Source organism: Cucurbita pepo, chromosome LG05 (assembly GCF_002806865.2).
Source record: "Cucurbita pepo subsp. pepo cultivar mu-cu-16 chromosome LG05, ASM280686v2, whole genome shotgun sequence".
Classification (NCBI taxonomy): domain Eukaryota; kingdom Viridiplantae; phylum Streptophyta; class Magnoliopsida; order Cucurbitales; family Cucurbitaceae; genus Cucurbita; species Cucurbita pepo.
The window spans coordinates 5,848,551-5,862,914 of record NC_036642.1 but is presented as its reverse complement, the minus strand read 5'-3'; the positions used below and the strand labels follow the sequence as shown (position 1 = coordinate 5,862,914).

General features: G+C 34.4%; 4 protein-coding genes and 1 non-coding gene across 10 annotated transcripts in view; 1 reads left to right on the top strand and 4 right to left on the bottom strand.

Moving 5' to 3' along the window:
- LOC111794417 (probable NOT transcription complex subunit VIP2) overlaps window positions 1–250 on the bottom strand; it is a 6,844-nt gene extending 6,594 nt beyond the window's left edge. For all 3 annotated transcript variants that reach the window (XM_023676415.1, XM_023676416.1, XM_023676418.1), the window contains exon 1: window positions 126–250. The gene's annotated coding sequence lies outside the window, so the exon portion shown is untranslated. The remainder of the gene's footprint in view (window positions 1–125) is intronic.
- A 987-nt stretch (window positions 251–1,237) lies between these two features.
- LOC111794490 (probable NOT transcription complex subunit VIP2) lies at window positions 1,238–2,832 on the bottom strand. The gene is made up of 5 exons (XM_023676529.1): window positions 2,215–2,832; window positions 2,077–2,129; window positions 1,956–1,997; window positions 1,691–1,835; window positions 1,238–1,597 (listed from the first exon to the last, which is right to left on the bottom strand). Exons 1-5 carry the CDS (start codon window positions 2,575–2,577, stop codon window positions 1,538–1,540), a joined length of 663 nt encoding a protein of 220 aa, XP_023532297.1. The 5' UTR covers window positions 2,578–2,832; the 3' UTR covers window positions 1,238–1,537.
- Window positions 2,833–3,337: 505 nt separating this feature from the next.
- Window positions 3,338–7,159, bottom strand: LOC111795054 (probable NOT transcription complex subunit VIP2). Its single transcript, XM_023677286.1, has 9 exons — window positions 7,100–7,159; window positions 5,702–5,855; window positions 5,263–5,348; window positions 4,992–5,177; window positions 4,315–4,737; window positions 4,177–4,229; window positions 4,056–4,097; window positions 3,791–3,935; window positions 3,338–3,697 (listed from the first exon to the last, which is right to left on the bottom strand). Exons 1-9 carry the CDS (start codon window positions 7,157–7,159, stop codon window positions 3,638–3,640), a joined length of 1,209 nt encoding a protein of 402 aa, XP_023533054.1. The 3' UTR covers window positions 3,338–3,637.
- A 24-nt stretch (window positions 7,160–7,183) lies between these two features.
- LOC111794416 (probable NOT transcription complex subunit VIP2) lies at window positions 7,184–12,927 on the bottom strand. Of its 4 annotated transcripts, XM_023676414.1 has the most exons (15): window positions 12,794–12,927; window positions 11,836–11,979; window positions 11,154–11,262; window positions 10,905–11,083; window positions 10,421–10,469; window positions 10,088–10,306; window positions 9,740–9,949; window positions 9,548–9,643; window positions 9,109–9,194; window positions 8,838–9,023; window positions 8,161–8,583; window positions 8,023–8,075; window positions 7,902–7,943; window positions 7,637–7,781; window positions 7,184–7,543 (listed from the first exon to the last, which is right to left on the bottom strand). In XM_023676414.1, the coding sequence occupies exons 2-15, from the start codon at window positions 11,851–11,853 to the stop codon at window positions 7,484–7,486; spliced, it is 1,875 nt and encodes a 624-aa protein (XP_023532182.1). In that variant the 5' UTR covers window positions 11,854–11,979; window positions 12,794–12,927; the 3' UTR covers window positions 7,184–7,483. The 4 variants fall into 4 exon arrangements, with proteins under 4 accessions (XP_023532182.1, XP_023532179.1, XP_023532181.1 ...); XM_023676411.1 differs by having other exon boundaries at window positions 10,088–10,469; XM_023676413.1 differs by having other exon boundaries at window positions 8,161–8,499; window positions 10,088–10,469.
- LOC111796299 lies at window positions 11,154–11,234 on the top strand. Its single transcript, XR_002815344.1, has one exon. It is a non-coding gene; the product is annotated as a small nucleolar RNA snoR35 (small nucleolar RNA).
- Window positions 12,928–14,364: the final 1,437 nt, after the last annotated feature.

Here is a 14,364-nt window from a genome sequence, read left to right as displayed (position 1 = left end):
AAGAACGGTGAGGACGAAGAAGAAGGGATATGGAAGATATGAGAATGAGAGAAGATCGGAGATCGAATTCATGACAAATGGAAAGGAATTGGTTTGTATCAAAGGAATCAGAGATGAAAAAGTACCTGAAGAATGATCGGAGAGATGTGTGGTTGAGTATCAAAGATTGTGTTCGTGTGCCCTAAATCCAATGGAAGAGAGAGGGAAAGAGAATCACAGAGAAAGTCGGAAACTTTACCCACCAAAACAGTTTCCCTCTCTTTTTATTTGTTCTGTAATAATAACGTTAGATTCTCATAAATCTCCAAATTACTACAATTAATTTTAAATTAATTCTCTTTAAAAAAAATTATAATACTAATTAGACTTCCCTTTTTTTAATTCAATTAAAAAATAGAATTTTAATTTTTTTTCACTCTTAAATATTATTAAACGAAATAAATGTTAAAATTTTGATTTTGATTTTAAAAAATTGAATTATGTTAAAATTATTAATTTAAATCATATTTATTTGTTGTATTTTTTTAATTATCAAGAAAGAAATAAATTAACAATTCTATAGTATTGAAGATCATACTTTAGAACGAGAATATTAAAAAATTAAATATTTTTAATTAAAGTTAATCAATAAGAACTAATGGGAACCTAAGACTTGTCAACAGGACAGACATATTAATTAAAATTATTTATCGATCATAAGATTTTTAATTTTAGTACGATTTAATTTAAAATTTAATTCGAGCGAGACTTGTCAAAAGTACAAGTCAGGGCATATTAATTAAAATTATTTATGGATCATAAGATTTTTAATTTTAGTTATTATTACGATTTAATTTAAAATTTATCAAAAGAACACGGCAAGGGCATATTAATTAAAATTAATTATCGATCATAAGATTTTTAATTTTAGTTCTTATTACAGTATGATTTAATTTAAAAGTTTACGATATACTAGTTTTAAAATTTTGTTGTCATTTATATAAGAAAATTCACTTTTTCTTTTAATCTTTCTTCAACTAATAATTATTATTTTTCTATCAAATACATCTCATAAAAAAATTCTATCACGATGACTCTAACCTTTCTTAAGAAATAATAAAGAAAAGTAGAATTATGAAAATAACTAGAAATAAAATTAATTTAATGCAGAAACCATAATGGGATTTGTGGAGTAGTGGTGAGAATATACATATTGAAGTGAATCCAAACCCATAACCACATAATCACAACAGTAAAGTATTTAATCAATTGGGTATTATTATTAATATGATAAAGTTCAACAAACTAAACTAAGCTAATAACCAAATATATCATCATGTAGAACGACGGGTGATCAAACATATGCCTCGTTACAGTTGTCCTTTTCCGGGAAGCAAAAACGGCTCATTACAATAACAAGGGGGCCCCCACATCATAATGGATGGATATAAAATTATCAAATTAACAGAATATTACTTCTACAAACACAACTATGGCTAATAACACAAAAATCCACAAATTACCTTTTTACATTTAATAAAAAGGAAAAAGAGAATGGCTAATGTTGCGGTAGAGCTGGTCTCTTTTCCACCATCTCGTAGTGAAGCACAAAATTATCCTGAGCACAGTTGACGTAACATCAGCAATGGGTGGGTCTATTTATTATTAACTCATTTCAATGGAAAGATATAAATATAGATAAACTCCAAACCTTGCGGACAGTTTCAAATGTGTGAGGGTCAAAACAGAGATAAGATCCTCTCTCGTACGAGCTAGTTTTCACAAGCGGTTCCATATTAGAGACCCGAATGAACCAGAATCGATGTTCTTTGTGATAAAACCAGCCTCTATTATAACTACCAAACAAAAAAATGTTGGCAACATCGCCCTTAGGGGAAATTCTACGCATAACTATCTTTTTATATAACTTTGGTGAAAATAACAAACGCCACAGTAAGTATATAATAAGAGCTTACAGTTCATTTGCAGCATACAACTGAGCTTCATCTTTGGGCATGCTGAAGAACAAGACAGATCAGAATAATATATATTAAGATAACAAAATTAATACGTTCAAATTATTTAAATATACCACACCTGAAAAATATATAAAACAGCGTTTCCAAAGTGAATTTTGAGAAGTATCCTTGCTGTAGTCAACCAAAACAATGATCGGTTCAGAAAAATAAAAAATGCAGGCAGGTCGACTGGGAGAGGAAAGGGGAAGAGACTCACATGCAGAGAAGGTGGTGGTTTAATAAGATAACACTGAGGTACATTGAAATCTGGATCACCCTTAGCAGGCTCATCAGACCACGGGGAACCAAAAGTCTTGTGAAGGTTATCTGCTGAATTCAAATTTAATCCTAACGTGGTCAAATCAATCCCGAGCGCAAGGGATGCAAGATCAGGATCACTCAACCTTATTACACTTAACAAACCAAGTAAACCGAATGGGTCAGGAGAAGATTGAGCTGCCTGCATAGACTTCATCCCTTGATCTCTAAATGATTGGCTAACACCAGACATATGTTGCAACCGGAACTGCGGTTGACTGTGATGCTGCTGATATTGCTGAATAAGTTGGTCATAACCCATTCCAGACACTGAGTTAGGAGAGCTCAGAGGTCTTAAACCAATACCAGGAGGCCCACTAGACTGAATATGAAAATGAAATGTTGATATTGAAAAAATTCAATGGGGAAGACATTAAGACATACAGGCAACTGATTGATCTACGAAACATTTAAACCCATCGAGTATTTTTTAATACTTGAGAATAAAAGGTTGAGACTGTATTTCAGTTGATAAAACACCAAGAATGGAAATATGTAAGTAAAGGAACAGTTTGATTATGCCTNAGCGAGACTTGTCAAAAGTACAAGTCAGGGCATATTAATTAAAATTATTTATGGATCATAAGATTTTTAATTTTAGTTATTATTACGATTTAATTTAAAATTTATCAAAAGAACACGGCAAGGGCATATTAATTAAAATTAATTATCGATCATAAGATTTTTAATTTTAGTTCTTATTACAGTATGATTTAATTTAAAAGTTTACGATATACTAGTTTTAAAATTTTGTTGTCATTTATATAAGAAAATTCACTTTTTCTTTTAATCTTTCTTCAACTAATAATTATTATTTTTCTATCAAATACATCTCATAAAAAAATTCTATCACGATGACTCTAACCTTTCTTAAGAAATAATAAAGAAAAGTAGAATTATGAAAATAACTAGAAATAAAATTAATTTAATGCAGAAACCATAATGGGATTTGTGGAGTAGTGGTGAGAATATACATATTGAAGTGAATCCAAACCCATAACCACATAATCACAACAGTAAAGTATTTAATCAATTGGGTATTATTATTAATATGATAAAGTTCAACAAACTAAACTAAGCTAATAACCAAATATATCATCATGTAGAACGACGGGTGATCAAACATATGCCTCGTTACAGTTGTCCTTTTCCGGGAAGCAAAAACGGCTCATTACAATAACAAGGGGGCCCCCACATCATAATGGATGGATATAAAATTATCAAATTAACAGAATATTACTTCTACAAACACAACTATGGCTAATAACACAAAAATCCACAAATTACCTTTTTACATTTAATAAAAAGGAAAAAGAGAATGGCTAATGTTGCGGTAGAGCTGGTCTCTTTTCCACCATCTCGTAGTGAAGCACAAAATTATCCTGAGCACAGTTGACGTAACATCAGCAATGGGTGGGTCTATTTATTATTAACTCATTTCAATGGAAAGATATAAATATAGATAAACTCCAAACCTTGCGGACAGTTTCAAATGTGTGAGGGTCAAAACAGAGATAAGATCCTCTCTCGTACGAGCTAGTTTTCACAAGCGGTTCCATATTAGAGACCCGAATGAACCAGAATCGATGTTCTTTGTGATAAAACCAGCCTCTATTATAACTACCAAACAAAAAAATGTTGGCAACATCGCCCTTAGGGGAAATTCTACGCATAACTATCTTTTTATATAACTTTGGTGAAAATAACAAACGCCACAGTAAGTATATAATAAGAGCTTACAGTTCATTTGCAGCATACAACTGAGCTTCATCTTTGGGCATGCTGAAGAACAAGACAGATCAGAATAATATATATTAAGATAACAAAATTAATACGTTCAAATTATTTAAATATACCACACCTGAAAAATATATAAAACAGCGTTTCCAAAGTGAATTTTGAGAAGTATCCTTGCTGTAGTCAACCAAAACAATGATCGGTTCAGAAAAATAAAAAATGCAGGCAGGTCGACTGGGAGAGGAAAGGGGAAGAGACTCACATGCAGAGAAGGTGGTGGTTTAATAAGATAACACTGAGGTACATTGAAATCTGGATCACCCTTAGCAGGCTCATCAGACCACGGGGAACCAAAAGTCTTGTGAAGGTTATCTGCTGAATTCAAATTTAATCCTAACGTGGTCAAATCAATCCCGAGCGCAAGGGATGCAAGATCAGGATCACTCAACCTTATTACACTTAACAAACCAAGTAAACCGAATGGGTCAGGAGAAGATTGAGCTGCCTGCATAGACTTCATCCCTTGATCTCTAAATGATTGGCTAACACCAGACATATGTTGCAACCGGAACTGCGGTTGACTGTGATGCTGCTGATATTGCTGAATAAGTTGGTCATAACCCATTCCAGACACTGAGTTAGGAGAGCTCAGAGGTCTTAAACCAATACCAGGAGGCCCACTAGACTGAATATGAAAATGAAATGTTGATATTGAAAAAATTCAATGGGGAAGACATTAAGACATACAGGCAACTGATTGATCTACGAAACATTTAAACCCATCGAGTATTTTTTAATACTTGAGAATAAAAGGTTGAGACTGTATTTCAGTTGATAAAACACCAAGAATGGAAATATGTAAGTAAAGGAACAGTTTGATTATGCCTGCAAGGTAAAAATATTTACTTCCTTTCGAATTGCATTAATAGAATTGCACACCTGCTGGTGATAGGATGCAGCATGTGAAGATGGAAATATATCTGATCCATGTAAATGGAGGAGATCCTGATTATTAGCAGGCGGAAAGGACACCGTGCTGTTGCTGACTGCAGGAGAATGTTGCTGTTGCTGCTGGGGTCGATGTGAGTATGTGCTCCCTAGGTTAAATCCAGCAGATCTCCCAATCTGAAGATCAAAACAAGGGAAAAGTTGTTAAGCAGCACATCACCAAATGAGGATAGTCAGCAGATGAGAGAGTAGGAGTTCCCACAGAGAACTGCTGAGACTGCATGATAGGCACAGAATTTTCATGTTGATCTTTCTGATGAATGTCCATGCCATAATCAACATTGCCACCTGCACAAGATCTAGAACTATAATCAATGATGGAAAGTGTTCTGTTTCATATTCAAAGTATGCAAGACTACGTGCTATGAATTTAAAATCCAAACAAATGACAGAAAAATAGAACTCTCCATGAAGATGATCTTGAGCTTAATAATTGCAAGGGAAAACTTGAAAAACGAAATCTGAAATTCTACTAAATCCATTCAGCTATTGCTCATGGTCAACTGAGATAATTGCCAACAACAGTTATCCAAAATTGTTGTATTTAGTCTTAAAAAGAATAGGGTAGAGAGCAGTAAACAAAGTTTTGGCTTATGATTTACATGAATGAAACCTAGTAGAAGCAAAGAAGGGATTTGCACCTTTAAATCTAGATAATGCTGGAAAGTCTTCACTCTGAATGCTAAACTCTTGGTTTTGTTGAACAATAGGACTAAGGNAAGAAATGCAGCAGTGTTTCTGCACTGATTCTTCTAGCCCAAAAGCAGTTTCAACACTACTTCGGACTAAAGAATCCTTCAGAGTAGAACAAGAAACAACACGAACTTTTGAAGAATGTGGTGGAACCCTAGAATGGATGGAAATTGATAGATGAACAGAATAAATGAAGAACGGTGAGGACGAAGAAGAAGGGATATGGAAGATATGAGAATGAGAGAAGATCGGAGATCGAATTCATGACAAATGGAAAGGAATTGGTTTGTATCAAAGGAATCAGAGATGAAAAAGTACCTGAAGAATGATCGGAGAGATGTGTGGTTGAGTATCAAAGATTGTGTTCGTGTGCCCTAAATCCAATGGAAGAGAGAGGGAAAGAGAATCACAGAGAAAGTCGGAAACTTTACCCACCAAAACAGTTTCCCTCTCTTTTTATTTGTTCTGTAATAATAACGTTAGATTCTCATAAATCTCCAAATTACTACAATTAATTTTAAATTAATTCTCTTTAAAAAAAATTATAATACTAATTAGACTTCCCTTTTTTTAATTCAATTAAAAAATAGAATTTTAATTTTTTTTCACTCTTAAATATTATTAAACGAAATAAATGTTAAAATTTTGATTTTGATTTTAAAAAATTGAATTATGTTAAAATTATTAATTTAAATCATATTTATTTGTTGTATTTTTTTAATTATCAAGAAAGAAATAAATTAACAATTCTATAGTATTGAAGATCATACTTTAGAACGAGAATATTAAAAAATTAAATATTTTTAATTAAAGTTAATCAATAAGAACTAATGGGAACCTAAGACTTGTCAACAGGACAGACATATTAATTAAAATTATTTATCGATCATAAGATTTTTAATTTTAGTACGATTTAATTTAAAATTTAATTCGAGCGAGACTTGTCAAAAGTACAAGTCAGGGCATATTAATTAAAATTATTTATGGATCATAAGATTTTTAATTTTAGTTATTATTACGATTTAATTTAAAATTTATCAAAAGAACACGGCAAGGGCATATTAATTAAAATTAATTATCGATCATAAGATTTTTAATTTTAGTTCTTATTACAGTATGATTTAATTTAAAAGTTTACGATATACTAGTTTTAAAATTTTGTTGTCATTTATATAAGAAAATTCACTTTTTCTTTTAATCTTTCTTCAACTAATAATTATTATTTTTCTATCAAATACATCTCATAAAAAAATTCTATCACGATGACTCTAACCTTTCTTAAGAAATAATAAAGAAAAGTAGAATTATGAAAATAACTAGAAATAAAATTAATTTAATGCAGAAACCATAATGGGATTTGTGGAGTAGTGGTGAGAATATACATATTGAAGTGAATCCAAACCCATAACCACATAATCACAACAGTAAAGTATTTAATCAATTGGGTATTATTATTAATATGATAAAGTTCAACAAACTAAACTAAGCTAATAACCAAATATATCATCATGTAGAACGACGGGTGATCAAACATATGCCTCGTTACAGTTGTCCTTTTCCGGGAAGCAAAAACGGCTCATTACAATAACAAGGGGGCCCCCACATCATAATGGATGGATATAAAATTATCAAATTAACAGAATATTACTTCTACAAACACAACTATGGCTAATAACACAAAAATCCACAAATTACCTTTTTACATTTAATAAAAAGGAAAAAGAGAATGGCTAATGTTGCGGTAGAGCTGGTCTCTTTTCCACCATCTCGTAGTGAAGCACAAAATTATCCTGAGCACAGTTGACGTAACATCAGCAATGGGTGGGTCTATTTATTATTAACTCATTTCAATGGAAAGATATAAATATAGATAAACTCCAAACCTTGCGGACAGTTTCAAATGTGTGAGGGTCAAAACAGAGATAAGATCCTCTCTCGTACGAGCTAGTTTTCACAAGCGGTTCCATATTAGAGACCCGAATGAACCAGAATCGATGTTCTTTGTGATAAAACCAGCCTCTATTATAACTACCAAACAAAAAAATGTTGGCAACATCGCCCTTAGGGGAAATTCTACGCATAACTATCTTTTTATATAACTTTGGTGAAAATAACAAACGCCACAGTAAGTATATAATAAGAGCTTACAGTTCATTTGCAGCATACAACTGAGCTTCATCTTTGGGCATGCTGAAGAACAAGACAGATCAGAATAATATATATTAAGATAACAAAATTAATACGTTCAAATTATTTAAATATACCACACCTGAAAAATATATAAAACAGCGTTTCCAAAGTGAATTTTGAGAAGTATCCTTGCTGTAGTCAACCAAAACAATGATCGGTTCAGAAAAATAAAAAATGCAGGCAGGTCGACTGGGAGAGGAAAGGGGAAGAGACTCACATGCAGAGAAGGTGGTGGTTTAATAAGATAACACTGAGGTACATTGAAATCTGGATCACCCTTAGCAGGCTCATCAGACCACGGGGAACCAAAAGTCTTGTGAAGGTTATCTGCTGAATTCAAATTTAATCCTAACGTGGTCAAATCAATCCCGAGCGCAAGGGATGCAAGATCAGGATCACTCAACCTTATTACACTTAACAAACCAAGTAAACCGAATGGGTCAGGAGAAGATTGAGCTGCCTGCATAGACTTCATCCCTTGATCTCTAAATGATTGGCTAACACCAGACATATGTTGCAACCGGAACTGCGGTTGACTGTGATGCTGCTGATATTGCTGAATAAGTTGGTCATAACCCATTCCAGACACTGAGTTAGGAGAGCTCAGAGGTCTTAAACCAATACCAGGAGGCCCACTAGACTGAATATGAAAATGAAATGTTGATATTGAAAAAATTCAATGGGGAAGACATTAAGACATACAGGCAACTGATTGATCTACGAAACATTTAAACCCATCGAGTATTTTTTAATACTTGAGAATAAAAGGTTGAGACTGTATTTCAGTTGATAAAACACCAAGAATGGAAATATGTAAGTAAAGGAACAGTTTGATTATGCCTGCAAGGTAAAAATATTTACTTCCTTTCGAATTGCATTAATAGAATTGCACACCTGCTGGTGATAGGATGCAGCATGTGAAGATGGAAATATATCTGATCCATGTAAATGGAGGAGATCCTGATTATTAGCAGGCGGAAAGGACACCGTGCTGTTGCTGACTGCAGGAGAATGTTGCTGTTGCTGCTGGGGTCGATGTGAGTATGTGCTCCCTAGGTTAAATCCAGCAGATCTCCCAATCTGAAGATCAAAACAAGGGAAAAGTTGTTAAGCAGCACATCACCAAATGAGGATAGTCAGCAGATGAGAGAGTAGGAGTTCCCACAGAGAACTGCTGAGACTGCATGATAGGCACAGAATTTTCATGTTGATCTTTCTGATGAATGTCCATGCCATAATCAACATTGCCACCTGCACAAGATCTAGAACTATAATCAATGATGGAAAGTGTTCTGTTTCATATTCAAAGTATGCAAGACTACGTGCTATGAATTTAAAATCCAAACAAATGACAGAAAAATAGAACTCTCCATGAAGATGATCTTGAGCTTAATAATTGCAAGGGAAAACTTGAAAAACGAAATCTGAAATTCTACTAAATCCATTCAGCTATTGCTCATGGTCAACTGAGATAATTGCCAACAACAGTTATCCAAAATTGTTGTATTTAGTCTTAAAAAGAATAGGGTAGAGAGCAGTAAACAAAGTTTTGGCTTATGATTTACATGAATGAAACCTAGTAGAAGCAAAGAAGGGATTTGCACCTTTAAATCTAGATAATGCTGGAAAGTCTTCACTCTGAATGCTAAACTCTTGGTTTTGTTGAACAATAGGACTAAGGCCCTGCTTTCTCAGGGAACCTGAAACAATTACATGACATTTCTAACAATCAAAATTGGCGAAGAGAGAAAAAGAAAAAAAAAAACAAACAAAACCAACAATGTCTAGTTACTAACTCAATTGTCCTTGAGGCCCTCCTGCAGAACTTGGACGACTTGTCAACTGAGGAAAATCATTGATGTCAAAAGGGGAATTGTCACTGGAGTTCACATCATTCAACATCCCTAGAGAATTCAGACTATTCACATTCTGTATGTGGTTTTGGGAAAGTGGACCTCCAGCACTTGGATAAGAATTACTTAACATAGAAATAACCTGTTGAGATCCTGAAGCAAGAAAATGTCATATACGAAAAAGTAGCATAGAACATTTTTAACTAAAACATAGTAATGAATGCATTTCCATTCAATATAGCCTCATAAAATAGGTATTTTGTGCACAAATTCAAGGGATTGGGATTGTACCTTGTGGAAGCACACCACTCATTAAACGGTTTTGTCCCTGCACAGTTAAGCTTCCAGATCCACTATTCGCACCAAGGTTTAGACGAGAAGCAAGACCAGGTAATGACAAACCCCCGCCAGTAGTTATACTCCTTCCTATGTTGCCTCCACTTACCATATTTCCCATTGAACTTGTGATCCGAGGACCTGCATTTCCCAAAATTGGGGATACACCCAATCCTGGAACAGCATTTCGATTACCAATAGCAGCAGAAGTAGACAGAATCCCAGGAATAGAACCGCCAACTGCATTTGTGCTACTACTAAATCCAGGATTTCCTACAACACTTATACCTCCTCTATTTGCGACTCCTGAATGTCCGTGAGAGCTGCCATGAGATAACTACAGAAGAGAACGCAACAGTCAAAATGTAGTGAAAGCACATAAACAATTATGCGGGGTTTTGAGAGGATAAGATTACGTTTCACTTTCATTGCTTCTAGATCTATTAAAGATGTCATTTCATGCCCAGAAAACCCTATACCATGCTAATTATAAAAATCATGATCTGATGTCTGATTTGTAAAGCAGCCCTCCATCATTTCTTCCTCAACACAGTTACTAGATGGTAAATGTCTTCTATAGTGATAATTACAACAGTACTTCAGAATTAATCATAAATAAGCGTGCTCGTCTTTGCTTACCAGAGTGATAAAATGTCTAAACTATGTTATCATGCAGCAGCTAATCTTTTGTGAGCACAATAAATGCAACTCAAAGAAACTACAGGGGCAACTGATGGTAATTACGAATAAATAGCCTGACTTTGAAAGATACCTGAGAAAGAGCAACAGGAAGGTTGTTTGATGCAAAACGCCCACTGGAAATTGTTCCAGTAGGTTGCTGCACCCCACCAGATGGAACATTATTTATTGTTGAATTTCTTGAAGTTAGTGCACCTGACATGTTCTGAAGATTGAAGTTTCCGTGAATGTTGTGCAACCCTTGGATAGTTCCTGAAATTGAGACCTCTCAATTTCATAAATTTGAGTGAAAACTACACAACTCTAAGACACATTCACCTACCGGAGTGATGAAAAACAGGGGAAGCTGCACCAGACTGACCAGAAAATGAGTTAGCAAAAGATCGCCCAGTACCATCTGGAAGATTTGAAGCTGATCCATTAACAGATGACTGCGAAGAACAAGAGCTTTGAAAATTTAAAAATCATCTACTATTGTGCAAATTTGAACTTGAATCACAAAAGTTTACAGTAGAATTTCAATGTATCAACATAAAAGGGAGAAGAAGATAAATTATTTATCATAAAGAATGAAGGCACGTGAAACAGCACCAACATCAACAAAAATGCACAAGACTATGTCAAAATAAGTTAACACAATAAAGGCTCGTGCTCATTTAGCAGATTGTTATAAAAATAAGATTCAATTAACCTAGAACAACCAAAAACCGAATGAGAACATTGGAAACGATTGAATGGAATTTCTATAATTGAAAGAGATACGTTCTTACCTAACAAAAAAATATTGAGCCAATTAAAACTGAAATCCTAACTAGACTATGAACTTAAAAACAACAACAACAACTAGGGTTAGGATTTCTTAGTTTCTGAAAGATCAACGCCACTGCCAGAATCTGGTAACGCATGACAGTATCTGTAATAAACTTCAAGAAATAATATGTAACTCAACCCAATACACATGTTCCAATGCAATCTTAAAGAAAAATGTAGATTGCGGACAGTACATTAAGTAAACCCGACATGGCATGAGGTGAGAGTAATATAAATTATGAAAATTTCATTCCTTCATAGAAACAGCCGTTCCCGTCTTGAGAAGCCAAAAGATAGAGAAGCTATTTGTAAAGCTTTATCGCTAATCAAATGACACCCTGAAAAATAACAGTACAGTATAAGAGTAAGCCCAAAAGTAAGAAAAACATTCCAAAACTAAACCCAGCTGTAGAGTCCGTAAAATATGATAAACAAGGAGTGCAGATATGCTTCAAATATGTACATCCACTTTTAGAACTGAGTTTCGTTTTGCAATCTCACAGTCACTGGAATCTAGGCGGCTTCTAAAACTAAGACGTGCGGCCAGAGAAGTCGAACAGAAATGAAAAAAGAAAAAAAAAAACATGGGTTTAACATGAATGAGCGCCCGTGTAACTACTAAAAGTAACGTGCAACTGACTTCAAGCCATAAGGAAACCTATCAGTAGCTCGAAAGATATTGTATGTCTAAAAGCGGGCGAAACTCTTGAGAATCCTCCATAGACAAACACGATATTGTCATCTATACATATAAATGACTAACTGCATCTACTGAAAAGCATTTGTTCAGGAAATCCAAGAGAAACATAGGGAGGTCGAGATATAGATATTCAGTCAGTGAATTCTTCTCCCACAACTATCGAAACAAGAATATTAAAAACAAACCGAGAAATATTGTAGTGTTTCTGTACTGGTCCTTCTAAACCACACGCAGTTTCAACTAGTTCAAACTTAATAATCCATCAGAAAAGAACCACATCCGACGAGAACTTGAAAGTAAATCCCGAAACCCTAGGATCGGCAATGTAGATGAACAGAGGATTTGACGAACAGTGAAGAAGAAGTGACGAGAAGGAGAAGATCAGGAATCGAATTCATAACAAATCGAAACGAGTAAATCTGAATAAGAAAAAATCAGAGATAGGAAATAACCTGAATAGCAGATCGGAGAGATGTCTGGTTCAGAAACAAAGATCGTGTTTGTGTGCCCTAATTCAGATGAGAGATGTATAGGAAAATGAAGAGAGAGAAAGGAACAAAATTCGGGTAGTGATACAGTATTTATAGGATGAAGAAAAGAACGTCGGTCTGCGACCGTGATGCAGCGAAACGCAGTCTTCGCCCTTTCCCTTCGCTTTGCGATTGGATGATTTTGTGGACCTAAGGCCTACAGGGCTTTCCTCAACCTCTTTGGGCCTTTATTTTCACCATTTATCCATAATTTGGCATTATATACATTATAATACACTATTTTAATTTTTTTTATTTAAAATTAAATCCATGAGCATGGGTAAAATCTTTAAAAATATTAGATTATGAACACGTGCAATCTTAGAAAAATGCCACAAATGACTCGTAACTCGTAATTCAGGACATGTTACAGCCTATCCTTTTTTATACGACACCTCATTTTACTTGTAAATGGGAACAGTCTGTTGTGACTAGTAACCACGTAATACCCATTAATTGACATACGCCAACTTATATTACCTAATCCCTAATTCTTACGTGTGTTAGATGATAAAAGTCTCACATCGGCTAATTTAGGGAATGATGATAGATTTATAATCAAATAATACTCTCTCCATTGGTATGGGGCATTTTGAGGAAGCACAGAGCAAAGTCATGAGAGTTTACGCTCAAAGTGGACAATATCATATCATTATGAAGATCGATGATTTCTAACAATGTGGACTTCTGAAGTCTGTTTCATGTAACGTAGTGAGCTTACGAGCCATGAATCAATGTATCAATGTTTGAACCATGTTTTCTTTGCTTACCTAACCCTACGTGAAACTCGTTGAGGGAGACATAACGATCATTTTGTACTTCCAAATTTGTTCATGCAAAGCAAACGAAAAAAGACCTATGTGACATCTCACATTGATTGGAGTAGCAAACGAAACACCATTTATAAGGGTGTGAAAACTTTTCCCTAAGACTCTTAATGGAGAAGCCCATAAGGGAAAGCCCAAAAATCTCGAGGGAAAGCCCGGAAGAGAAGCCCCACTAACCGCGTGAGCTTAGACCATTATAACCTACGATGTGGATTCAAATTTTAGCATTATAGTTTTAGCCGTCTTTATATTTTTCTTATGTTATCTCGTTTAGTTGTAATCAACAAGTGATTGTGCTCGATGTTATGAAGTATCACTCGGACTCGAACGGTCGAGGTGACTTGTAAGCAAAAATGTTGCACCTGAGGTGGCAAAAGTGAGCAATGGGGGCGGGGTGAATTAAAGTGGGAAGAGGCCAACAAATACCGTCGTGGTGGGGGCTTGGTTTGACATCCTCGTCTCACCCACTACCTGTTTGTTGAATGTCCTCAAACAACCATAACTGCTGACCCACCATCCAATCAAATCAAATCTCCCAAATGCTCAAAACAGCCCCACCACCAATAATATATTTAAATTAATAAAAATATTAACCTTTAAAACCTTCAATAATATATATATATTTATTTTAATTTTATTTTAAAATAAAGATTCACGACCTTTAAC

What these genes read in the sequence shown, in the direction of transcription:
- LOC111794490 (XM_023676529.1), bottom strand. Translation starts at nt 2,577, where the DNA reads ATGGGTTATGACCAACTTATTCAGCAATATCAGCAGCATCACAGTCAA. An exon ending in TTGTATGCTGCAAATGAACT is followed by an intron (nt 1,836 to 1,955) that starts GTAAGCTCTTAT and finishes TTTGTTTGGTAG; the next exon opens with TTATAATAGAGGCTGGTTTT. An exon ending in CATTTGAAACTGTCCGCAAG is followed by an intron (nt 1,598 to 1,690) that starts GTTTGGAGTTTA and finishes AACTGTGCTCAG; the next exon opens with GATAATTTTGTGCTTCACTA.
- LOC111794416 (XM_023676411.1), bottom strand. An exon ending in AGCATTATCTAGATTTAAAG is followed by an intron (nt 9,195 to 9,547) that starts GTGCAAATCCCT and finishes GATCTTGTGCAG; the next exon opens with GTGGCAATGTTGATTATGGC. An exon ending in TGCAGTCTCAGCAGTTCTCT is followed by an intron (nt 9,024 to 9,108) that starts GTGGGAACTCCT and finishes TTTGATCTTCAG; the next exon opens with ATTGGGAGATCTGCTGGATT.